Consider the following 25,454-nt stretch of genomic DNA (forward strand, 5'->3'; position numbering starts at 1 on the left):
CACAGCTGCCTTATGTTCCAACTTCAAAATCAGCTCTTGCTGTTTGACAAACACAAGCATATTTAGGATCAGAATATATGACATCTGGCCTCCCAAGACCAGCGGGTCATCCCAGTTTCCTCTGCCACCCAGCTGTGCCCTCTCCTGGCATTCTTTCTCTTACTTCTCTCTCACTTTCAAAATGCCTTGTTTCAGCCAGATGCCAACTAATAGTAACACACCACTTACTGAGCCCTGTGATGAGCCAGGGATGTTATCCACATTCTTTCTAATCTGCACGTATCTTGCAGATGCGAAGGCTCAGCATAACTGAAAAACTTGACTGAGGTCACCTCCCTCCTTACTGGTAGTGCTGATTCAAGCCTAAGCCTTTCCCCTACATGGTGCTATCTTCATCAGTCATCTGGAAGGTGTTAACAAGTCAAACAGGTTGTCTATTTCCAGGAGCATTTACATGTAAGAGCAAACTCTAGCACACTGAAAAGCTTCCATTGATTTAAGGGAGGAATGGTAGTGACAGTATTTCAAGCTCACTCCCTTTATTCCACAGTGCCACTCAGGGAATGGTGGGGCTGAACAGACCTCAGTGAGTCCTGGTTCCCTTGCGAGAGAGGTGAAATGATTTTCTCTGTGGTTGCAGAGCTAGGGAGTGGCAGGGTGCTTGCCCGGTGAAGCCGGCATTTCCCACTGGCGGGGGCACTTCCCACTGCAGGTGCGCAGGTGAGCCCTGCCTGCCCCTGAATGCCCCACTCTTCCCCCAAATGCTCCAGCCCTGGCATTTCCTCCGCCTGGAAGGCAGCTGGTCTATCTGTCCAGTCCTTCCAATCTTTGTCCAGAAGGACATAGTTACTGCTGGAGATTCCAGAAGAACCCCTCCTCCTCCTCAGTGTGTGTTTGTTTAGGATTGTAAAGACCTCTTTTCCTGGCAGAGGCTTACAGCCATCTGATCCTGAGGGTTCCTTGTACGTCAGTGAGACTGGGATTCTAAAGACAGATGACTCTTAATGTCCCAAATTCTTGTGAATTGATGACATCAGGATTAGGAATAATCAGGATGGCCCAAAGCCAAGATGGGCTGTGCAGCTTCCATAGTGAACTTCCTCCCCCCTCCTTATAAAAACAGCCCCGCCCCGGGTTTGGCTCCCTCAGAGCTCCATCCACTGGGCATCCTTTTGCTGCAGAGAAACCCGCCCACTTGGGGCCACCGACCCCACCCCCTGCTTTGAAATATAAAGGAGGCCGGAGCTGTGCAGAGAGATTGGCGCTGAAGTCCAGCAAGAGCTGAGCCAACGGAAAATCCTCTCCAGGAGGGAAGGAAAGCAAGGAGTGGTGGTAGGTTGAATTCTGTGCCTCTCTGTCCAGCTGGCTCCTCTTCTCTGTCTTAAAGGTCTTTCTGACTAGTAAAGGAATGGCTAAATGAGGGGCAGACTTTGTACTCCAGGCAAAAAGAGGATTAGCTAGAGTCGCACCCAAAGGGAGATTTCTTTTTGAATATGCATTTAATTGGAATAGGCTGCAGTGTTTTGGACAGGCGAGTTGGGCAAGGAAAGAGAGAGAATAGAGGGGTTATATCTTGGATAAGAAATCTCTGCTTGCAGAGTAAAAAGGAAAGTGAAAAAAAATGCAGAAATGCTCTGAATAGACAATATGAACACTTCATGACCAACGGTCAAGAAATGTACAATCAGCTGCCAACAGGACACTTGGGAGGGGGTGGTCTGACTAGGCAGCCTTCCTCAGTGAGCCCACGGAGAAACTGAGGCTGAGGATGGGGTTGGGGGGAGAGTCACTTATTTCCAGAGCATGATTAGGTAGGAAGTGCTGGGAAAGAGAAGGAGGGGACTTTCAGAGAAAAGCCTCTGAACTCCCCCTTCCTCCCACCATCTCCACTGGACAGCTTTGTCTTCTGGCTTTTTGCCCAGTGTGCAAATGTGAGGTCCTCTTGAAGGAGTTTTCAATTACAGAGAAAAAATAACATCAATGTCTTCTATTCTTAAAGCACTCTGCAGGAAGCATGTCAAGTCTCTCTAGATTTTCAGTTATTTATTATCTTTATTTTCTTAAGCTCACAGGGAGGGAGGGAGGGAGGGAGGGAGGGGAGGAGAGAAGAAAACGTGCTGAGCTCCCAGGTAACTAGTGACAATCTCAAGTGCAATAAAATGTGGTAAGGATGATTTATTTGGTGACCAAGTGAGAATAACAACGGTGGTCTCCTACAGCTGCTCGATGACAGAAAAAAATTACGTGTGTGTGTGTACATTTGCAATCCCATGAAGAAATTCTACAAATATAGCTGTTGAGTGGAGTTCCCTCAAGAGGACTTCCTAGCAGTTTTTGCCTGTAAGCAGGAAGACTGATGCTGGGATCTGGACACTGGCTTGTCCAGAATCAATATATGACGATCAGGGTGAGCTGCTGGGTGCGAGCTTCCTGTTAGAGCAGGGTCAGACTTGGGGCACCAGCAGGGATGCAGTGAATACTGAAATAGAAAGAGCTCTGTCCTATCCATCAATTTCTTCTACCTAAAATGTTCTGAGACACTAGCCTCAAGTCTCTAGATCTTATCAAGGGTAAATGATAGCTACCCTCTATCCAAATGCCTCCGTCTCTGTCCAGACTCTCTCAGAGCATTTCATTGATTCTGTAAAGCCTTGCTTGTACCAGATTCTCCCAGTGTCTTGTAGTCTCAATTGCTTCATCACAGGCTGGGACAGTCCATGCAGCCAGGGAGTAGCTGAAGAATAGCCATGCTGCAGTTATTTGTTTGTGCTCATCAAGGCAGACCTCTAGGACATTTGTTTCCTCGGGGCCTGACACACCGATGAGCAGAGCCGACATTCAGTGCATTTCAAACCATTGTAAGTGGTTGGTGGCAGCTCTGCCACCAATGGCAGCTTTGGCGGTGTGACTCAAAGCATGACTGTAACCATAAGGCTTTTGTAAATGAGTGGTGGGGACCACAGAACAATTGGAGGAACTTGCTGTCCAGGTGAGGCCTGTTGCTAATCTGCAACAGGAGTTTTTCTGGTCATGGGATCTTATAGCAGTTTAAGGGGCCCTTTGGCTAGGAACATCATTTGGAAGGAGCAGTGCTAGCTTCAGGACTTCCAAAGCTTCCAGGGTGTGTACAGATTACTTTCAACCAGACGGCTGCGGTGGCAATCATGGTGAACTTAGCTTCGGTCAGAATTCTAAATCCATATAGTGCTCTGAGATACCGAGTTGGTGGTTGCGAGGAAAAATCTGGGTATTGAGCTGAAATGTTTCACTTGATTATTTGGCATCGTGCATCTTCAATCTCAGAATAAAGTTTCTATTTTCTGTGATTTCCGGGTCCGTCTGATAAGATAGCTAGTACGAATAATGAGTGAGCAAAGAATACTCTGTTTATTCCTTCTTTGGACCATTTGCTGTGCATGGAGAAAAATTCTGTTTGTAGTTTCAGGTTGTAAGTCTCAGCCTAGTCACCCAGCTCATGAAACCATGTTAAACCAAATCAGAGTGGAAAAAAAACAAAAACAAAAAAGTGAGGATGATTCAGACTCAGAGAAAGTTAGAGCTTGACAGAATCTTAGAGATCATCCACTTTGGTCCACCACCCCCCCAAGTCCTGCCACATGGTCTCCTGACTTTGGCTTAGTCATCTACTTACACATGCGAACAGTATATTTTCTTGGTGATATTTTATACATTTTATGTTCTACTCTCCTTCCTGAGAAATAGACTTCTGTAGGAGAGGGTAGCCAAACAGATAAATCTCTTGATCACCTACCTGAAAATTAAGACCTATGACAGGAGGCAAAAATGAACCAGGTGCTGGGCACACAGCCAGCATTTCATAAATATTTTTTGAAGGGATGACTCAGGCAAGTTCTGGTGCTGATCATGATTCCCCAGGAAATGCTAACCAGCTGCCTTCCTATAGAACGGATACAATTGGGTCTCCTAGCAGGTGACCAGCACCATCCATGCCAATGGCCTTGATCCAGAAAGTAACTCTTGGCTAACAGGCCCAACTCAGGTGCACAGGATGGCTATGTGATGCTGTTGACCTATACACCAGTGGCTCAGAGAGGTCTGTTTGGGATCACTCAAGGTCAGGTTGAACCCAGGTACTGGGAGACCTTTGCATTAAGAGCCTTTTCTGTTTATTATATAGTCACAAATATTCCATCAACTTATGACTAGGCATTAGGGAACACGAATTGTGCTTTTTCCCCAAAAGCCCCAACATCCTTAGATCTCTTGGGCTTTCCAAACCACCCTTCTTTCTAGGGACACCCTGGAAGGGAGGCCCTGGGTTGTGTGAATTATACTCCTTTGCCCAAAGAAAGGTGTTTGTACTGAAGAGTAAGACGCTCTGGGTGCTATTACCCTGGACCCCAAGCTCTGGGCCCATCTTGGGGATATGCTCTGTCAGGAACACCTTACACTATTGCCTGGCTCACTCCCACTTCTGTTCAATCAACAGCTTATATAGCACCCCTTCCAGAAAACCTGCCTTGACCAGCCCTGCCCTCTGCCTCAACAAAAGTGAGATAGTTCCCCCTCCTCCACACTCCAGTAGGATCTCTTCTTCATTCCCACCTTCTAGCCTCACCTCTGCCCTGCATATCACAGCACCAACCTCAGTCTACTATGACTGCCTAGTTACTTGTCTGTCCCTTTCTAAACTGTGAGTTTTTGAGAACAGGGCATGTACATCTTTATATCAAAGGCTGTGCCTAGTGCTTGGTTGATGCTCAATCAGTATTTGATAGTGAATACAAAGAGTAAGTCATCATCTATGAATTCAAAAAAGGAGGAAATTAGACTCAGTGTGGTCAAAGTAGATGGGATAGGGACCTGACAGGCACTGGGAGGATGGCCCCCAAAATGTTTGCAAGCCCCCTTGTTAGAGATCTTTGCCTGACAGCTGGGTTCCTTGAAGGTAGTGGACAGGGTGCTGGTTAGGGAAGCTAACCGGTAGCCCACTATGAATAATCCAAAAGAGAAAAGCCTACTAGTCAACTTCTTGTTGGCTCTTCACATTCTGTCATGTTCACAAGAAAAGAGAAACTTGTTTTATTTTGCCCCCTGGTAGCAAGAGCCAGTGCCTGCCACCTGGGCTACAGAGAGAAAGGGAAGGCTTTTCTGTATAGTTTTGTTTTTCTGGGAAGCTCTGGTTTCCTTATTTTCTTCACATATTGTCTCTGGTTGTCAAACATCTGTGGGTTCTGTATCAGATGGGTCTTATCAGTAGCTTGAGCCTAACCTTGCAGCTGTCTTAGCCACTGACTGATTCCAGCTTGCCTGAGTCCCTGGCAGCCCAGACAAGTGTGGAGTAAATAGGCCTGGGAAAGACAAATAAAAACATAGATTAAAGACAGGATAAAAGACTCCACCCCATATTCAGGAAGTAACGGCTCATGCTAATTCTGATACAGATCACAGAGATGAAAGGCATGAGCCTCTCAATTGTGAAGAATCTGGTTACAGGTCATCACCCGATGTCCAAATGATCTAGGAAAAGGTATTCAGTATTAGCACTTGAACAGGATGAGGACCCCATAGAGCTTGACGTCCCTTCTGCTTGGCAGCTTCTAGTTTCTGTTGGGGCGGGGGCAGCGGGGAGCTGTAAACTGTGATGCTCCCATTTCTGAAGGACGCCCAGGACAGTAAGTATAGTTAACCCTACTGTGCACCAGCCATTGAGTAGGGCCTTTGCCTGCTTCTTCTCTATCGCCATAACAGCTCAGCAGGGTGGAAATGACCAGCCCTTGAGAAAAACCAGGCAACCACACACAGCTTCTAAGTGGTAAGCAGAGTGTGAAGTGAAGACTCCAGAGGCTATGCTCCTCACATTGGGGCATACGGCTCCTCTCAAATATCAACTCTGACCACACTGAAAATGTTATAATCCAGCATCAGGACACAGTAAGGAGCAGAGGAAAGGGTGTCAGGTTTTGGATATTACAACCGGGTATCCGGTCTTTGAGTCTCCACACCACCTCTAACAAGGCTGGTCACCTTAGGGCCAAGCCTCACATACTGTTTTGAATTTCAATTCTCTTCCCCATAGAAACAAGACAATATGGCCTTAAATGATTCAGTGGATGTAAAAGGGTTTTGTAACCTCTTTGTCTCGCCAGTAGCATTTACTCAAAGATATGATGAGCAAGTAGCATTAATTCACTCATTTCTCAAAAATATACTCTAATATCACTTTCATGTGAGTCAAGTAAATTGCTGGCAAATTTCTGTAATGATGCAGTGAAAAAGCTTCTCATCAGTTTGCTTGATTCCGTGTGTTGAAATGTGGAGGTTACCTGAAGAATAATCAAATTATTTGTATTTAATAACCATGCAGGGATGTTTGCTGTAGGACATGCAAGAAACCAGCAGAACTCCCCTCATTGCTTAACAAGAGGCTTTTTTAGATTAACATTAGATTGCAGAGTTCATTTAGGTTCAGACTTTGGGGTTAGCATTTTATTGCACTGACTAATTGAGTTAGCTTTTGCCGGCTGAATCTTGTTTTTTCTTTACAAGGACCTAAGTTTATTAGAAAAGAGTTTCTTTTTCTTTGTATCTGTGAAGAGGCAGAATGGACTTCTATTTTCCTAGACCCACAAACGATACTCCCTTGGTCCCCCCAGATAACTCGGATTACCTGGCAGAGGGTGGAATGTTGAGGAGGTAACAATGCTCAGTGCCCAGTACACATTTTTCTGAGTGGCCAGGGAAGTGTCTTCTGATCTAGACACGGGTCACGTGTCTATATTTTGGAAATGCTTTAGAGGGAATTCTGCCCCGAGGGATGGAGTGGCGATGGGCAGGGAGCAGGAGAGGATGCTATTCTACTCCCCTCATTGGAATTGACCAAAAAGAACTAATAGACAGACTCTTCCTCTTCTGTCCCCTAGTTATAAAGAGTTCTGTCCAAGAAGAGAGAAAATAAGCTTTGGCACACAGAAAATTACCTGTTTTAAAGGTTACGAATTGCTTATGGGATGGCCGTTTTTGAAATCGACTTTTATTCTGAGATCATGGCCTCTGTAAAAAGCAGGGTCTATGTAAACAGGGCCAGAGCTACCAGGCTAGTGGTTCCTGTCCCAGCCTCTGACTCTGGTTCAGACAAAAGTGGGCTTTCGTGCAAGCTCACCATCTTCTCCGAGGCCTGGATCCTCCTCCCACCTCACCTCGTCTCTTGTCCTTACTCTAGAGGCATGCCTTTGCTGTTCCAAGGAGTTCTGACCATTTCTTTTCTAATTTGTTGGCATCCATTCTGGGCCACGGTGGTTGGAGGGTGGAGGGAGGCTGTTGTCGGTTTTAAAGGCATGAGTCATTTTAGGGTATTTGGTAAGTCTTATAGACCGACTTTCTCATACTCAGATTTCCAGAGAGAAACACAATAATAACCCAAGAATCTCCTTCACTAAAGATTCAGTTTGCAAACCTTGCACACGATGTTAAATTTGATCACAGTATCAACTAACTTTTGTCCTTCCCTTGCAGTTTCCTTCCTCTACCTTGCCCATGTGTCTACCTCTTTCTTAAAGGCAAAAATGGAAACTAAAATCCTCTGGTTCTATAACATCTGGAGCAATTGCATTGTTTTTACCTAGAATCATAATACTTGACTGATCAAGTGGCTGCATTTGTACAGTTTCTTTATTGCAAATCACTTCATAGCAGGTGGCTGAGTGTTTCAGTAAAAGTACTTATACCCATTTATGAGTGTTTTACAGTGTACACAGCCTTGTGTATACTCGTTATATCGTTTCTCCTCATAGCGGAAACCACAGAATGTTAGCCCTGGAGGAAAACCTGGAAGTCCAGCCCACGTGGTTTTGCATTCCTGGGAATAGATTTTCATGTGTCAGAATACAGATGCTTTTGGAAGGGCAGCGTGTTAACTTTTATTCAGACCCTTTAACCTTACAGGAAGGGGTGTATCAGTTCCTTTTCTGAGAGCAGATTTCTCTGGGGGCAAACGGAGAAGGTAGGAGGACAAGGAAGGGAAAAAGTAAAGCAAAGGGAATGTAAAGGCACTGAGGACAACACCTCATCTGCTGCCCCCCAGCTCCTTTCTCTAGCTGCCTCAGTGACTTCACCCAGCCCGCCAATCAGCGTGCCCCCGTTGTTACCCCTGCAGAAGTGAACACTGAGTTTCTGCTTGGCGTGATCATTGCTTTCTCAGCCAGAATGGCACACATCCTGGGCTTGAGGACAGTAACCCCCTTGTTACCAGACCACTGTCCCCATTGTTCCCTAGAACAGTCACCATTCACACTTGTTTAGAGGGACCAGTGAACAGAGTCGCTCAGTTGCCTCAGCCAGTAGGACCCACCGTGGCTTCCAGGCAGGAAGGTCAGAGATGTTGTGGAAGCAGATGAAGTGAGTTCGCTGGGTGGAGCCATGCAGGCTGTGGCCTGCCCAAGGGTGCCTGCCCTTGTGTTGTTGGAATCCAGGCCACACTTAATTTGCCAATCATGTGGCCTGTTTTTTCTAATTTGCATGGAGTTTTTGCCAACTTGCCAAGCCCTGTGTCTGCTGAACTCCATCCACCAGAGAGGGTGCCTCTTGCAGATCTGCACAAATCAACTTTGTGTGCCAGGGTGGGCCTGCCAGGGCTGCAGCCTTGGGACCTTGGGGGTGGCGGGCTTTGTGGCCGTCCCATAGCTCGAGTCACATGGCAATTCTTCTTGTGATTCAGAGTCCAGTCTAACAAGAGTGAGATTTCCCCAAGGGTTTTCTTTTTCTTTTTCTCTTCCCTTGTCTCTCTTCCTTTCCTTTCTCCTTCCTTCCTTCTCTCCTTCCTTCCCCTGCTTCCTTGCCTTTTTTAGTTCTTTGTTTCTGGGAAACCATGGAATATAGCAAAAGAAAGAGAACTCGTATATTTTAAATTCTAAGTCTTTTTATTTATAAAGTGAGCCTCAGAAGGACTTCTTACACTTCTTCCTCAAATCTCACCTCCCACCCTGGTCTCATCGCCAGCTCCTGGCACCTCCCCCTTCGGTGGGAGCCTGTGCACCCTGCGTGGGAGTCTGCCCTGAGTCTGAGTCCACGTTCCTGGGATTTACTTTCTTTGTCCCGGCACTGCCCACCCCTCTACACCCACCTCTCTAACAAAGGCAAAACAGGGACACATCCTCCCTTTTCTCTTTCTCCCATGTCTTCGCACTGCGCTGCTTGTCTGCTGGCGGGGTGACTAATTCCTTTGTCATCCTCTTACCCCTTCAGCCCGTCCAGCTGCTCTAATTGCCTCTGTGCAGTGAGGATGGAGCTATCACATTGTTTTTCTGTTTGCGATACATTTGTACTAGATCAGCTCAAAACCCAGCAAGGCCAGACAGGCAGACGAAGATAAGGACTGATGGGAGAGAGACAGCCTCCAACTCTCCCAGGAGCAGAAGACAAAAATGTACTCTCTCCCCCGTTGTGCAGATTCTTTAGCTGCAAAGGGGTTTAACGTGACGCTGAGGTTGGAGTGCGTGCCTGCAGCCCTAAGTCAGGCCCCTGCTTCGCATTCGGCCCCCCTCCCTCCCTTTGTCCAGGGAATGCGAATGTGTAATACTTTACTTTGCAATTTCCAACATCTAGAACTGTGTTCCATTTAAAAGGACGGTGAGTTCTTGAAATAAAACAGTAACTTGGCAGGCATCCAGAGAAAAAATTATACCAATCCCTTGGACTTGGGTGAATGAGAATATTAAAAAGACAGCTTGCTTTGGCATGCAGGTTAACTTCCTTGATCGGCTGGTGGTTCATTTACTCATTCACTCATTTCTTCATTTGGGATTTCTTCATCAAGTCCTGGAGTTCAGAGGTCTCCCTTTCCTCCAGGCTTCGCATCAATAAATACGTGACAATGATTAAAATCAGGAATAAAGGGGGGAATGTGTTTCAGAAGATCTGTTTTTAAAAGTTGTAAATAATGAAATAAATTTAAGAAAGGGAATTTAAGAGGAATTTTTGGGAAATTCTGAGAAAGGGGAAGTTTAAGGACCTCTGAGAAAGAAAATCGAGAGCAACTCCCCGTGTTCAGAAGAGTTTGTCGTGGGCTCCTATTTCAGATGGTGTACTTCTTTCTTCTGAAACTGGCTGAAACCAGTGAATAGCAGCTAGCTTCCTCCTCTGAGCAAAGGTCCCCAAAGAGCACACCCCACCCTGCTGGGGGAAGGGGGCCTGGGGCATGCCAAACCTGCGTGGAGGCCCAGACCCCAGCTTCTTTCTGTTTCCTTCACAATGGGCAAGGGGAGGTGCGTGGGAAGGGTGAGCCTGTTGGCAAGACTCCCTCTGAGCCTACAGCCTTGGCTTCCTTGAGTTGGATTTATCATTGACCAGGCCCTGCTGCACTCTCCCTGTTCCCTCAGCTCTGGTTTCCCTCCTCTGCCTGTCACCCGCACCCCAGAAGGAATCACTGGAGCTTAAACAGTCTCCCATCACCCTTCCCACCCTTTATTTTTTATCTCTGTTCTCAAGGGAGCCTGGGGCCATGTGAAGGGGGGAAGGGCACCTCCTACAGCACAGACAGTTCTTTGCAAATAAAGAAGAAACCAGGAGCCAGAGCTGGGCCAGAATGAAAGTCCTAGAAGCCTCTGAAGAGACCGGATGCTTTGGATCCTTGGGATAAGGGGGAGGGATGGGACCAAAAGTTGTTGTGACTGCAGGGAAATGAGTCAAGGGAAGAAATGCCCCAATTTAATTCTTATGGACGAAGGAATGGGGGTGCTGCCAGACCACAGAATAACAAACACCCCGACCAACTAACCTACTTTAAGCTGCTGAGCAAGATCTCTGGGGAAAGGCACAGGAAAGCTGGGAATTTGGGGTCCAGGAATATCTGAGTTTAATGACTAATAATACCAGACACCTCTGCTTCTTTCTGCACATCTGCACTTTATCAGGCCTGTTTAAACAGAGACAGACATCCCGACGGAGCCGTGGGGAGAGGGGAGGGCGGCCTGCAGGAGCGTTGTCCCTGTTGGACAAAGAGACCTGGAGGTCATGAGGCAGTCTGGGGTGGGCTGGCTCTGTGATGTGCCAGCAATAAAATCCCTACGGTTTCCTCTAAAAAGTCAGCGAGGGGACGTTTCTGTGGCTCCATCTAGTCAACCCCAGGAATTCCCTTCAAGGGAAACCAAGCCAGCTCACCACGGTCCCTGGGCTGCCAAGAAGTGCCAGAGATGGCCTCACCCTTCAGCCCATAGGAATCTCTGGACAAAATCATCTTCCAGCAACCTGTGGCTGCCTGTGGGTGAGTGGATACACAGAATGTGCTCCCTCCAGACAAACATCATTCAGCGTAAAAACGAAGGCTTGGCTAACAGGCTGCCACATGGATGAACCCTGAGAATGTTATGCTAAGTGGAATAAGCCAGACCCAAGAGGGCAAATATTGTATGATTCCAGTTATATAAGATGCCTGGAAGTCGTAGAAACAGAATGTGGAATGCTGGCTGCTGGGAGAGCAGGTGTTATTGTTTATTGGGCCTGGAGTTTCAGTGTGGGGAGGTGACAGTTTGGAAGCAGCAGTGATGGCTGCACAACAACGTGAATGTGCGTAATGCCATTGAACTGTTCACTTAAAAATGGTTGAAGTGCTACATTTTATGTTATGTGTATTTTAGCACAATAAAAATACATGTACTATTATTTACACACACACACACACACACACACACATCATCATCATCTCCCAGATGCTTGCTGTTGCATTTCCTGCTACAGGAACTGATTGTCAGGCTCGGCCATGGTAATGGTGCAGGTTCTTGAACTGTGTGGTACCTTTCATGTCACATGATTAAGCTTTTTTCCCTATTCTTCTAGAATACAAGGGACACCGAGGAAATGATGAACACAATGAACACGGAGCTGTTGTGTGTACTGCTGCTTTGTGGAGCAGTCTTCACGTTGCCCAGGCAGGTGGGTGTGCAGCTCACGTCTGTGTGCCTTGCCCCTCCAGGTTGCAGTCCTTCCAGGTGCTCGTCAGTGTACCCAGGAGCCCCAAGGCAGGGATGGTGTCAGAGTGGAGAGACAAAGGGACAGAGGGTCGCAGAGCTGCCAAACACACGTATACAGACCCTCTGTATAAATGCTTGGGATTCAGGCTTCCGGGGGCAGACCTAGGCCGATGTTGTGACTTGAGGGGACAGTTCTTAATTCCACTCTACTGCCCCTGAACACCTTCTCTGGAGCTATTTTTTTAAAGAACACATTAGAATTAATCCATAAAGTATTTATAAAAGACTGTAAGCACTGAGAGCCATCAAAGCAGTCAAGTTATCCTCGTGCTGCTTACTATCTAATTAGGACCAAAGCTATACAGTACACATGCTCTCTGAAAATGCCCAGCAGCAGAGGGCATCATGGGAGGCCAAATGAGCTACACCCGGGCAGGAGGACTGTAGAGGGGAGGTGGAGATGGCTACATGGAGGAGATGGGGACCACAGCTCCACCGCTCAATATAGTAGCCACTAACCACTTATGGCTATTTAAATTTAAAATGAATTAAAATCAAATAAAATATAAGATTCAGTTCACTCACACAAGCCATATCTTAAGTACTCAGTTGTCACGTGGACTAATAGCTGTGTATTAGACAGCACATCTATTAAATGTGTCCATTGTTCAGAAAGTTCTTTTGGAGACCACCAATCTGAAAGTGGAGGAAGAATTAGACAAGAGGGCAGGAAATGGACATTCCACATGGGGCCCGTTAACATGAGGGGACTCTCTGGCAGGTGGCATCTGATTGGCAGCTTGATGGGTGGTCTTCTGGATTGGCTACCTTTCTCCTTAAGACGCCCAGCATGTGCTGATCCTTTCTCCACCCCTGATTTCTTTGCAGGAAACCTACAGGCGATGGACAAGGGGAGCCAGACCATACAGAGGTAAGATGAAGCTGAGGTGTGGAAGGGCTGATGAAGGTAGGAGGCAGGTTAGGGCCTAGGGGCTCAGGGTGCTTTAGGCTCTGTCAGAGGATTTATCATCCGCCCACCACCTGAAAACTTAGGCCTTGTGAAGGTGAAATTATACAGGGCAATTCTGCAAAGATGTCTGTGTTCCCCAGTCACTCACTCACCATGGACCCAGGTAGCTGAAGCGAGTGAGCCAGGATCTGAGAAGACAGGGACAGGTGTGCCCTCAAGGAGTCAGACTGTCAGGGAGTCACAAAGCTGGTGGGAACCTGCAAGGTCAGTGGCTCTAAATCCTGTTACACAGCTGAGAAAATGCCCTGGAGATTCAGTCACTGGCCTGAGCCCACACTACCACAAGGTGGTGCTGTCCTGGTCCTCCAGGATCTTATCTTGGCTGAGATCCCCATCCCGCTGGAGTCCACTCTGCACCTTTGTTAACTAACATCTCTGTGCCTCCGGTGCCTAGGGGCTCAGGGTGCTTTAGGCTCTGTCAGAGGATTTATCTTCCGCCAGTTCTTTCAGTAGTAAAATTGGGATAACTAGCCTGGGTCGCCTCACAGAGCGGTGTGGAAAGACTTCTGTCTTTAAGACCAAGTCTAGATCCAATTCTAGAAACCTGAGGAACATTCCTGTTAGGATTCTAAGCATAAAAAATGATAACAGCCAGACTGATTGTATTGCCTCTGATTTGAAGAACTCTAGGCCCAGGTTCAAGTCCCAAACTGCCAACCTGGGGCCCTCATCTCTTCTCCTTCATGAGCTAGTTCCTTTGACTCTGGATGACTTTGCAACACCCCTTTTAAAGTGGAAGTTTCCCCAGAGTGAGTCACTCTGTACCTCCCAGTGCCATCACTGTTGGAGAGCACAGCATTTCTGACGAGGGTATCCCGGCCCCGATGGACACTCAAAAAGACCCAACAGCATAGCACTATTTACCATGAGCATATGTTACTTCCTAATTAATTAAAAGTTAAAGATTTTTTAAGTTGGCATTCTGGTTTGCAAACAGAAAGAGGGAAAGGACATTAGTGGGAGTACTTCAACTATTTTCATTATATTTTCAAAAATACTAACGGAAGCAGCACATTTTCTGCACAGACCGAAATGCCAATTTTCTTTGTTTAGGACCAGAAATGCGTCATGTCAGTGTGGTATTACACAGGTGGCTCAAAAACTCTGGTAGGTAATCACATATGCGTGTATAGTTTTGATGAATTAAAATGAAAAAAATGGAGTGCTACTTAATAAACGTACTTTGATAGATAAATTCTTTTGAAATGAGGGCCCATCACAAAAACAACAACCAAGGGGGTCTTTAGAGGCAACATATTAGGTATTTTTTCATCTTCCAGTAAACAGCAAGAAAGCAATAAAGGAGGGAGTATATAGAAAGTGAGACAGGCATTTTCTCAGCAAGACTGGAGGTGGGACATCAGTTTTTGGTGAGTTGTGCCCTAAGTGACCAGCCTGTTTTTTGCTGTAGTGACCTGCAGAGATGAAAAAACCCAGATGATATACCGGCAACACGAGTCGTGGCTGCGCCCCATGCTCAGGAGCAACCGGGTAGAACACTGCTGGTGCGACAGCGGCCGGGCCCAGTGCCACTCCGTGCCCATCAGAAGTACGTATGGACTTCAGACGGAGGCTTCAGGCTTCAGGGTCCAGTCTCTTGGTGCCCATCGTGTTCAGATCCTCAGTGATTCCGGGCATGACCTGCCTTAGGCAAATGTGAAGGTGCTGAGCAAAAAAGGAGCAAAGTTGCGTAACCTTCAGCAAATGCCTTCACTTGCCGAGCCTCAGTTTCCTTTTCTGTAAAATGGGGAGAACAATAGTACATACTTCATGGTTTGCTGTGAGAATGAAATGAATTAATTTTGTAAACGACTTAGAATAGTGCCTGACATGTAGAGAGAGCACTGTTAATATTTTAACTCATATTATTCTTGGAGCTACTTTGAAAGTAATGAATGGTTTCCTTATTTCTATTTCATAGGTTGCAGTGAACCGAGGTGCTTCAATGGGGGCACATGCTGGCAGGCTGTATATTTCTCAGATTTTGTCTGTCAGTGCCCTGAAGGATACACGGGGAAACTCTGTGAAGTAGGTGAGTGGTAGGATGTGGGTGTGAGAGAGGAACTGAAATCCCAATTTCCAAATCTACCCAGAAAGGAAATCTACTCTGGTGACAGGGGCATGGGTGGAGATTAGGGACAGGAAGGGTCATCCAAGGGTTGGTTAGAACACCAGAGTGCTGGGCCCAGTGGGAGTCGCTCTGCCACCAGTCAGCTGGGTGACCCTGGTCACCCACTCACTTCCTGTGTGCCAGTAGCGTCAGCAGCCAGCCTGCCTCGTTGGTTTGGGGTGATGGCAGCAGCAGATGGGAGACCCCTCTGAGAAACTAAATGGAAGGGGGGATTCACATGTTAGATGTTGCGTTTCCTGCTTTCAATCAGATGCCAGTGCCACCTGCTACAAGGACCAGGGTGTCACCTACAGGGGCACGTGGAGCACAACGGAAAGTGGGGCTGAGTGTGTCAACTGGAACAGCAGCATTCTGGTCCGGAAGCTCTACAATGCGCAGAGGCCAGATGCCATCAAGCTGGGCCTCGGGAACCACAATTACTGCAGGTGAGAGGGCTGCCTTCCCTGTTGAGTAGTTTTTCCTCTGGTGAGAATCTTTCTGTGTATACAAAGTGACTTATTTTAAGGAATGGGCTCATGCAATTGTGGGGCTAGCAAATCTGAAATCTGCAGGCTGGCCAGCGAGCTGCAAACTCAGACCTGAGTTGATAACATAGACAGAATTTTTCAGCGTTTGCTCTTAAGGCCTACAGCTGATTGGATGAGGCCCACGCACATTATCAAAGATAATCTTCTTTACTTAAAGTCAACTGATTGTAGGTGTTAACCACATCTACAAACTCCCTTCACATCACAACAACACCTAGATTGGTATTTGATTAAAGAACTATGCATAATAGCCTAGCCAAGTAAACACACAAAACTAATCATCACAGTCCACCCTTTGTCAACTTGGCACACATACACATCTCCTTAAGCCACACTTAATCTCCAGTGAAAACAACATCCAAGTCATGATATAACCTAACATGATACAACTATCCTGTGCACAACCAAAAGCACACTAACCCTTTCCCCAGAAGCGCGTGCAAAGTCCTTGGGCCAGAGACAGAAGTTCCACTTTTAATGACCCCTGGCTTTCCCTGGCTGCTTTTTCAGAAACCCGGATGGAGACTCAAAACCTTGGTGCTATATCTTCAAGGCAGGGAAGTACAGCTCGGAGTTCTGTAGCACGCCTGTCTGCTCCCAGGGTAAGTGCGGCCTCCCCACCTTCCACTGTGGTGTCACAGGGAGAAAAGTTAGAAGGACAAGCTGACGATCCTCCTACAACTGGGGGGACAAAAGATTGGGGTGAGAGTTAATCATTTGAGCTGTAGAGGGAAGAAAGTCATGAGACTTAATTCCCCACCCAGGCTTGGCCTCTAGCTGTTTGTTTGACCTTGAGCTGATCTCTTCATGCCTCTGACCCTCAGTTTCCTCAACTGCAGAGGGGAAGGTGGGGCTGCGTCTGTGGTTTCCATCCCTTTTGAGAATGCATGGGGAATCTCCCTTTTTTGATTGTTGGGCCTATTTCTTTCTCTCTCTCTCTCTCTCCCCCCCTCTCTCTCTCTCTCTGAACTTACAATGTGAGAAAATTTCTCTGATTGAAAAATACTATCTTATGAAAGGTACTCTGAATTCAGCAGTACTTTCACAAATAATTACATTACTACGGTAGTATGAAAAACATGCTTTAAATTCTAAATATACATATATAAAATAACATGCATTCAGTCTACAAATAATGCTGATATGCCTGTGAATCTGAGGACTCTCTACTGTAATGCTAAAGCATGCTCCCCATCTCCCAGGATCTGATCTAAATTAGGACGCACTGGTCTACATGATCTTAAAGATCCCTTCTAATACACTATTTATTGCACTGGTATATTTTTGTCAGTTTCAAATGGGGAGAAAAGAGGCAGCACTCTCTCTTCCAAGCCCAACAAGTCCTTCAGAGCAGGCAAAATCTAGGAAGGATCTGCGCACATGTCCCTGCATTGAAGTACCTTGGTTCGTTGTCCACTATAAGCAAGGAAACCCATAACTACTTTCAGAGCAGCTCCAGAAATAACCATCACTAACTGAATACAGCAGCCTTCCCTGCTAAACCTGAATATACCCTCAGAATCTCTTTCAACACGGTAACCTAGGAAGTTGTAGCTAGTCAATGGGAGTTGACATGCCAAAAGAGAACCATTTGCCATCCCCAGGTGAAAGGGCTTGAAGAAGAAGAAAAAAGGGAGATGGGATGGTGTCAGACTCTTCTCACTGGGGGGCTGCCGGCCTTCAGCTCCCCAGGCCAGCAGCTCCATTGCATGTCCTGTTGCATACTCCAGCCTGCCTGCTTTGGCATTTTATTGGTTTTGTTTCAGTGTGAGATTTCTTCTGTTCCAGAAAAAAATGGGGACTGCTACTTTGGAAAAGGGTTAACGTACCGTGGTACCCGCAGCCTCACCACGTCTGGTGCCTCCTGCCTCCCGTGGAATTCCAAGGCCTTGATAGGCAAGATTTATACGGCATGGAAGACCAACGCCCAGACACTGGGCCTGGGCAAACACAACTACTGCCGGTATGCAACGCAGGGTTCGGGGGACTCAGGTCTGCGTAAAGGGCAAGATTGGGGCGTGGGATGGGAGAAGAGTTAATGCCCAAAGTTATACAGAAGGCCCAGAAAGTGGAAAGAAACCACTTGGCGATTACATAGCCCAACCTGCTCATTTGCTATAATAACACCTATTATGAAAAGCAAAGTCCACAGTTTTCCAACCCAAATCCCAAGTTAGAGGTCCTGTCCCATAGCCATTTTTCCTCATCTGTTCTGCTCTCACATGGAACTGTTATTCCAACAAATTGCAAGAGTTTCCTCACAGCACAGCTCACAGCTCCTCCCAACCACCCTGTGAGATGAGAAGGCTACATTGCTAAAGTTAAAGCTGTTTTCCTGTGGTGGGGCCTGCGACAGAGCCAAGCCAGAACTGGGGATGCTCACTCCCAGCTCAGTGTTTTTGCCCTTGGTTCTCTGAGCCCGCTTCCTCTACCCCATGGCTTGAGATGTGATTGAAAATGTGATTGAAAGCCTTAAACTCTCTTTATCGTCTAGGAATCCAGATGGGGATGCCAAGCCTTGGTGCCATGTGCAGAAGGACGGCGAGTTGAAGTGGGAATACTGTGACATTCCCCAGTGCTGTAAGGACCGGCCCTTGGCCCCCTCCCTTTGCCCAGCCTCACTGCCCTATTCCTCTTGACCATTACCTCTGCCATGCCATTTCCTGGGTCCTCACAGCTGTCTGGTTCCAACTGTGTAGCTGTCGGATTTTCAGGAAGGTCAGGCCTTGTTGGGGAGGCACTTCCAGGACTGAAGCAAGGGTCGGGTGGCAACGCTCTTGGGCAGATATTCTCTTCCCATGCCCGGGAAATGACCTGAGAAGGGATCATTATTACGCACTTCCTGTGAACACACAGATTAGCCAGAATGTTCCTTAAGATACATAGAGTCTAACTGGGCAGGTAAGACACAAACTATCAGTGAACCCACCACCAAGGTCTGTGTAGTGAGCAGATGAAAAAGAAATGGGGTAGACATTCCCCAGGAGAAAATTGGAATGCTTTGTTATTTCCTAAACCGGGAAGTAGAGGCAGAGAAAAACTAGGGGTCATGAAGTGTAGCAGAAAAATGCCTAGTTTTGGATTTTGACAGATCTGGGTTCTAATGCTGATTCCATTGTGACCTGGGGCAAAAATGTCTCAGCCTTTCTGAAGTTCAGGGTTGCGAGGGTTAAAGGTAGCATAGATAGATAGATAGATAGATAGTGATTGGCCTGTACTATGTACGCAACAAATGAAAGTTGTGTTTTTTGTCTCTATGGAGACTTACAACACTCTGTGCCAACCTGTAGAGATGCAGTAAACCTGTAGACACTTGGGGTTCCAAGAGAAGAAATCAACATGGGTGCCCAAGGACTACACCTCAAGGCCACAGATCTGATCTCCCTTCTCTGCCCTTTCCTCACCCAGCCACCTGTGGCCTGAGACAGTACAAGCGGCCACAGTTTCGCATTAAAGGAGGACTCTATGCGGACATCACCTCTCATCCGTGGCAGGCTGCCCTCTTTGTCCAGAGCAGGAGGTCGCCAGAAGAAAGGTTCTTATGTGGGGGAATATTGATCGGTTCCTGCTGGGTCCTGTCTGCTGCCCACTGCATCCAGGGCAGGTAGGGACTTGGAAAACCCAGTAGGTCCTCCTACTCCGTAAGGCCTTGAAAGCAGGCTGCTTAGAGGACACCTCCCCACAAAAATGTCCTACTGTGTCTCCATTAGGTATCCTCCCCACCAGCTTAGGGTGGTTTTGGGCAGAACATACCGGGTGGAACCTGGAAGGGAAGAGCAGAAATTTGAAGTAGAAAAATACATCGTCCATAAGGAATTTGATGACGACACTTACGACAATGACATTGGTGAGATGTCATCATTCTCCCTACTCCAGTTCAATCTCTGGATTGTTCAACACATACCCACACGTGCACTCGCACCCCACTTTCCAAACCCTCGCCCTCTCTTTCATCTTCCTCCCCTAAAGTCAGAAGCAGCTCTTCACACGAGGCTTTTTCTCCGTCTCACTCTCCCTCCCAGCACTGCTGCAGCTGAAATCGGACTCGCTACAGTGTGCCCAAGAGAGTGACAGCGTCCGCGCCGTCTGTCTCCCGGAAGCCGACCTGCAGCTGCCCGACTGGACAGAGTGTGAGCTGTCTGGCTATGGCAAGCATGATGCGTGTAAGTGGAAGGAAGCCACGGCCCATCCTGTCTGTCTGCAAAATGGCAGGGGGTGCAGGTGTTGACCAGACAGAGGAAAAGTGGCCATGAGAGTGGTTCCAGCCCCGGGTCAGGCACTGACGCTGTGTCATTGTGGGCAAGTTCCCTGCTTAGTGAGAACCCACCGTCCCCTTCCCTACCTCGTGGGCTCACTGTGCAGGTGCTGAAAGGTCTGAATAGCACCAGTGCTTTGAAGAGTTTAGGATTTCAAGAATGTTCTGATCAGAGTGAAGATGGTAATGAAGGGTGGGATACTTGGGCTACAATCCTGTGGACCTGAGTTCAAGTCTCTTTGCTCTGCTCCTCCCTAGCAGTGTGACCTTGGCTTAGATTTCTATTTGACACTGCTCCAAGCCTCAGTTTCCCCATTGGTGAGATGGGGACAGAACTAGCTACCTCCTTAGGTGATGAAGATTAAATAAGATACTAGGTTAAACCAGTGATTCTCACCTAAGGGTGATTTTGTGCCACAGGAGACATCAGGCAAAGTCTGGTGGCATTTTGGATTGTTACAACTCAGGATGGAGGTTTCTCCTGGCATTTAGTGAGGAAAGCCAGGGATGCTGCCTCATATCTAGCATGCACATGGCAGCCCCTTACAAAAATTATCTGGTAAAAAAAAAAAAACTGGTCTAAAATGTCACCAATGCTGCTGTGGAGAAACCCTGGTTCAGGTCTATAAAACTGTTGTCTTTATAGTGCAAAGTAATAAAATATTGGCAATTTCATAGGATTCAACCAATATGTGTAAAAGCTTGACACTTATTAGCTATTATTAGAAAATTTGGCCTTTTCCTTCCAAAAGGTTGACAACTTTCCCTAAAACCACAAGACACTTTCTCTCCTCTCTTTCAGTTTCTCCTTTCTATTCTGAGCGGCTGAAGGAAGCGCATGTCAGGCTGTACCCCTCCAGCCGCTGCGCGCCCCAGTATGTGTCCAACAAAACCATCACCAACAACATGCTGTGTGCTGGAGACACGCGCAGTGGAGGGAACCAAGCGAACCTGCACGATGCCTGCCAGGTAAATATGAGGTCTCTCCAAGGGTAAAAATGTCCCGTGGCCAACAGGTCCTTAACCAAGGGAAAAACCTCCAGCCAGAATGGAGTGATTTCATCTTGCTGAGGCACTGGAGATTTTACTGAGGCGCTGGCCTCAGAGAGTGAGGCAATTGGAGAATGATCAAAGGTACCCAAACTTAAGAAATCTGTACTGCAGGAAATTTCCCCAGTGTCTGCACAGGAAACCCCACCTGGTACAGGATTTCCTGTAAGCCCAAGCAATTAACTGACTACTGAAGTGGTGGATAAGGCAACACAAATTAAGAAACTCTTGACTTCTGTAGGTGCTGGGGGATTGCAGTCTGCTTTGGAGCAGGGGAAAGAGGGATGGAAACTTGCTGGAAAGTAGGATAGAGATGATTCATGAGAAGTGAGGTTTAAAAACTTATGCTCAGCCCTAATAACCTGGGAAAGCGAATCATCTCAGGTTCTCTGTATTAGCATCCTTACTGGAGTCAGTATTGCATTTCTGTTTCATGGTAACAAGACACTGGTTTGTGAGACACAGAACAACCATGAGATAGGGCCTGAACGTAACCCAGGATGCCTTATTGATGAGAATGCTCGTGCCCGCAATGTGCAGGCTGTTCCCTGACGGACTGGGGAACAGCCTGCAAAAAGAAGGAGGTCAGCCAGGCTCCTGCACTGAAGACTTTGTGGACTTTGCTCTTATAAAGTGATCATAGCAACCCCCAGCCCTTGGTTCCTTGACAGCCTGTGGTCTCTTTTTGAAGAATTTCTTCAGACACTTCCATTGTCGACAGTCATATAAAGGCTGAATGCAAAGTAAAACCCTGATTATTTGCAAGCTTCAGGTTAAAAACAAAAATCAGTTTGATTCAGCAAGACAATAACAGCTAACAAGTACAAAGAGTTTACTAAATGTCTTGTATACATTAATCTCAGAGTTTTTAAAGCTTTTTTGTGATTCCCATAAGAACCTCATCCGATAGGCAGCATCTCTCTTTTACAGATAAGCACAGTTAGCCCCTGTCACCCAGCCTGAAACGCCTGAGCAATTACCTCAGTTCTACTTTACAATGTAGAGACAGCCTAAATCTCTTAGAGGACCAAGATCATTGAGATAAAATTTCCCTCTGCGAACCAAGTACTACAAACAGTACAATAGTAACACACAAACCTTAACCCTAATTTCTACCCACAGAGTCTGCAATTTTTACAAACAACTAACCAATTCCCTCCTTTGCAGGGTGACTCCGGAGGCCCCTTGGTGTGTATGAAGGACAACCACATGACTCTGGTTGGCATCATCAGTTGGGGTGTTGGCTGTGGGAATAAAGACGTTCCAGGTGTATACACCAAGGTCACTAATTACCTAGACTGGATTCATGACAATATGCGCCCATGACCAAGAACACGCAGCTCCCTGAAATCATCAGACTTTGCCTCCCTCCATGTCAGAAGACACACCAAGGCAGAAAGCTTCTTGACAGATTTCTCCACGAGCCTGCACACAGTACTAGTGAGGGAGAACCCATAGGAGGGGGGAAAGGATGCATTTTCATAGGTACTTCCCACTTCGGAAGTTTTCAGGGGTTAAGGTCTGATTTAGAATGCATTTCTGTCAGACAAAAAGACAGATAAATGCCAACCCCTCCCAGAACACCACCATCTAGGGCAGACAAGAGGTTGAACAAAAGCCTAACCTCCTAATCTGTCAACGTGAGCAGCTTTGGAAATGGGACCACAAAAATGAAAGTTTGTTTCTAGTAAAAACTAGCTAGATCCTTCAGGAAAGAAGTATTGCATTAGAAATAGAATGACCGCATATAATCATGAGGAAGCCCACTGGGGACCGGGGCCTCCTAACACGGAATGGGCTGGCTGGCCAGACCGCGTTCCTCAGACCACCCTTTAAGTTAAGTATTAGACTGTCCCCTTTCTCTGGGCTACAGCTCTTGGAATTCCTTTTGTGTACAGTGTAAATCTTTTTCTCTTTATAAACTTTATAATAGAAGAATTGTATCATGTTGATAACGGATGAACTAGGCTTTAGCATTTGGATATCAATCCATTGTAGTGTCTACTCTGTATCGCCACTATTCTGTGTTATACGATACTGGAAAAATAAATTCAGGTATATTTTTCACATGTTTTCTCGGAGTGGAGTAGTTGTTTCATACACAGTATCCCACAGCTGATTTATTCATGTTCACATTTTAACATCATTTGCAGTATTTCCTTTCAACAAATACTGAACATGTGCTACGTACGAGGCAACGTGCTAGGTGCTTTGGGCAGTAAAAAGGGAACAATAAGGTATTGAGAGAAATACTGAGGTAGAACAGAGATGGACCACAAAATGACAGAGAGAAACTTTTACTGAAGTTCAGTTGCAGGAGGGATTAGGGACTCAGAAAAATTAGTTAGGTAGGGCTTTCAAAAATTGGGCAGGATTTGCACTGGTGGAGAGGTGTAGGCAAGGTATTCCCGAGGCAAGGAATACCACTGCATGAAACCATAAAGATCTAGTAAAAACAGCAGTAGGGGTATGGGAAGGAATTGAGTAATACAATTTGAAGTGAAGTGCATGAAGAATGTAGGTGGGAATTGATTTCTTTATTATTTAAACTATATGTTCATTGATCTTAGATAGACAGGGAGTGAAAGAAACGTCAATTGGTTGCTGCCCAACTGGGGACTGACCCCTCAACCTATGTACGTGCCCTGACTGGGAAGCAAACCCATAACCTTTTCATGTACAAGACTACTCTCCAACCAACTGAGCCACCCAGCCAGGGCTGTAGGTTGGAATTTAGATTATAGGGACTTTAAAAGCCAAAGTGAGTCTGGACTTAACCTTGTAGGCGATGGGGAGGCACTGAGGTTTTTGCTCCAGATGAGTGTTGAATTGAGCCTTATGAATACTAAGCAAGTGGTGGCTCGGAAGAGAGGAGCCCCCGGAGCTGGGGAGGCTCCCTGAACAGCAACCACAGTACCGTAAAGGAGAAATGAAGGGATAAGAAGAACCTACGCATGACCTGCTAACACAGCAACCTGCCAACTGTTGGTTCAGACTAGAACCCAGTATCTGGACCATTTCCCCCTGTTTTGCTTTCCTGTTCATCAGAAAGAATAAACTCCCAGACCAACCCACACAAATTATGTTACCTAAGGAATGCTGCTTTCTGCATCTTTTAGACGGCTTTCCCAGCCGCTGTGGAGATACAACCCATACACCTGGCTGCTGCCAGGCAGTCGTCGCTGGCAGCCCAGATCCAAGAATAAATCTGCTGATGCAATGCTTGCTGTTGCACATGCTGACAGTTTCTTGGAGACGAAAAATGTGATTGTAGGTCTCTCTCAGATGTTGTAAGACTGCTCCGTTAAAGAGGTTTATAGAAGAAAAGTAGTTTCAACACTTGAAAGAAAGACACTCTAAGACCCAAGAGCTGGATTCAGTGGTGGGGTGGGTGGTGGGGGGGACCCACTTCCCTTGAATGCTGAAGTCCCAGGAGCAGCTAAATAAATGCAGTTCACAGAAACTAAGTCACAGGTTTCTTGACTTATGACTGCTTACACATTTCCCTGCACAAGCAGCAGATTTTTAGATAGATGTGTCTTTTTCATTCAGCCATTTCAGAAAAACAGGCCTAGGGGACACCAGTAAACAAGACTCCCAGCTCCTGAATCTCCGGGCAGGAATTCAGCTGGTTTCCTCCCCTCCCCCTTGTGCGAGGAGCTTTTCTGCAGAGAGTCGGGTTAATGAAATGAACGGAGGCAGTCAGGCCTCCTGGGATAGAAATGCAAAGTTAACATTCCTCGAGCGAAGTCCTGGAAACAAGCCGCACACTGGATAAAGACAATTGCTCAGAAGAGGCCACTGACTGAGCTACAGGGCAGACTTCCCGCCTTGCAAGACGGACTAGTTTAAACTCTGCTAAAATGCGCTCAAAGAGCTGCGCATCATTAACCAGGGTGGGTTGGGAAATTCAGGATAAAATGTCTGGAACTTGTCAGGGGACGGAAATGGACACAAGATGAAATCAAATAGGATTATCATGTAATATTCCCCTCACTATCCCTAGCCAGTTAACAAAAGAAATAGATGCTAATAGACTGGAAGAACAAGACAGACTCTCAGGTAATCGCGTGTAATTAGTCTAAATGGGTAAAGACTTGAGGATCTCAGATGATTGAAACTGCTGTCCTCCTAGGGCCCCACCCTTAAGGCTGGCTATCAAAGTGTCAGAAACGCTTGGTTCCAGGTTTACCTAGAAAGCCAAAGACTCACACAATTTCCAGTACTTGGGATCCTATAAAAAAAAATCCTTGGGAAATTTTTAGTTTCATATTCAATTACCCTTTCAAAATTCTAACAAGAAATGAATCTCATTGCTGACACTAAGTCACCATCTGCTGGTCAGAAAGCAAAGTACAAGTATAAAATATACCTGGTCACACCCCAAAGCTAAGCAAAGAGCCAGGCCAAGGGAAGAGATATTAATGATTAAGATAGCTAGAATGGAAATTAAATACCATGGTAAGTGGACAGAAAGAAGTATTAAAATCCCTGTATGGGCCGTGAGGGACTT

General features: G+C 46.5%; 1 protein-coding gene across 2 annotated transcripts; it reads left to right on the forward strand.

Annotated features, from left to right (window-relative positions):
- Positions 1-1,183: 1,183 nt before the first annotated feature.
- On the forward strand, positions 1,184-23,010 carry PLAT (plasminogen activator, tissue type). Of its 2 annotated transcripts, XM_045821374.1 has the most exons (15): positions 1,184-1,332; positions 11,815-11,910; positions 12,837-12,879; positions 14,032-14,085; positions 14,390-14,527; positions 14,900-15,010; positions 15,360-15,534; positions 16,147-16,238; positions 17,425-17,599; positions 18,131-18,216; positions 19,045-19,240; positions 19,347-19,483; positions 19,659-19,799; positions 20,694-20,860; positions 22,109-23,010. In XM_045821374.1, the coding sequence occupies exons 2-15, from the start codon at positions 11,836-11,838 to the stop codon at positions 22,265-22,267; spliced, it is 1,749 nt and encodes a 582-aa protein (XP_045677330.1). In that variant the 5' UTR covers positions 1,184-1,332; positions 11,815-11,835; the 3' UTR covers positions 22,268-23,010. The 2 variants fall into 2 exon arrangements, with proteins under 2 accessions (XP_045677330.1, XP_045677331.1); XM_045821375.1 differs by lacking the exon at positions 14,032-14,085.
- The last annotated feature ends 2,444 nt before the right edge of the window (positions 23,011-25,454 follow it).

Source organism: Phyllostomus hastatus, unplaced genomic scaffold (genome assembly GCF_019186645.2).
Source record: "Phyllostomus hastatus isolate PE091 unplaced genomic scaffold, TTU_PhHast_1.1 phas_scaffold_46, whole genome shotgun sequence".
Taxonomy (NCBI): Eukaryota; Metazoa; Chordata; class Mammalia; order Chiroptera; family Phyllostomidae; genus Phyllostomus; species Phyllostomus hastatus.

What these genes read in the sequence shown, in the direction of transcription:
- PLAT (XM_045821374.1), top strand. Translation starts at nt 11,836, where the DNA reads ATGATGAACACAATGAACACGGAGCTGTTGTGTGTACTGCTGCTTTGT. An exon ending in CCACTCCGTGCCCATCAGAA is followed by an intron (nt 14,528 to 14,899) that starts GTACGTATGGAC and finishes TCTATTTCATAG; the next exon opens with GTTGCAGTGAACCGAGGTGC. An exon ending in GGCAAACACAACTACTGCCG is followed by an intron (nt 17,600 to 18,130) that starts GTATGCAACGCA and finishes TTTATCGTCTAG; the next exon opens with GAATCCAGATGGGGATGCCA.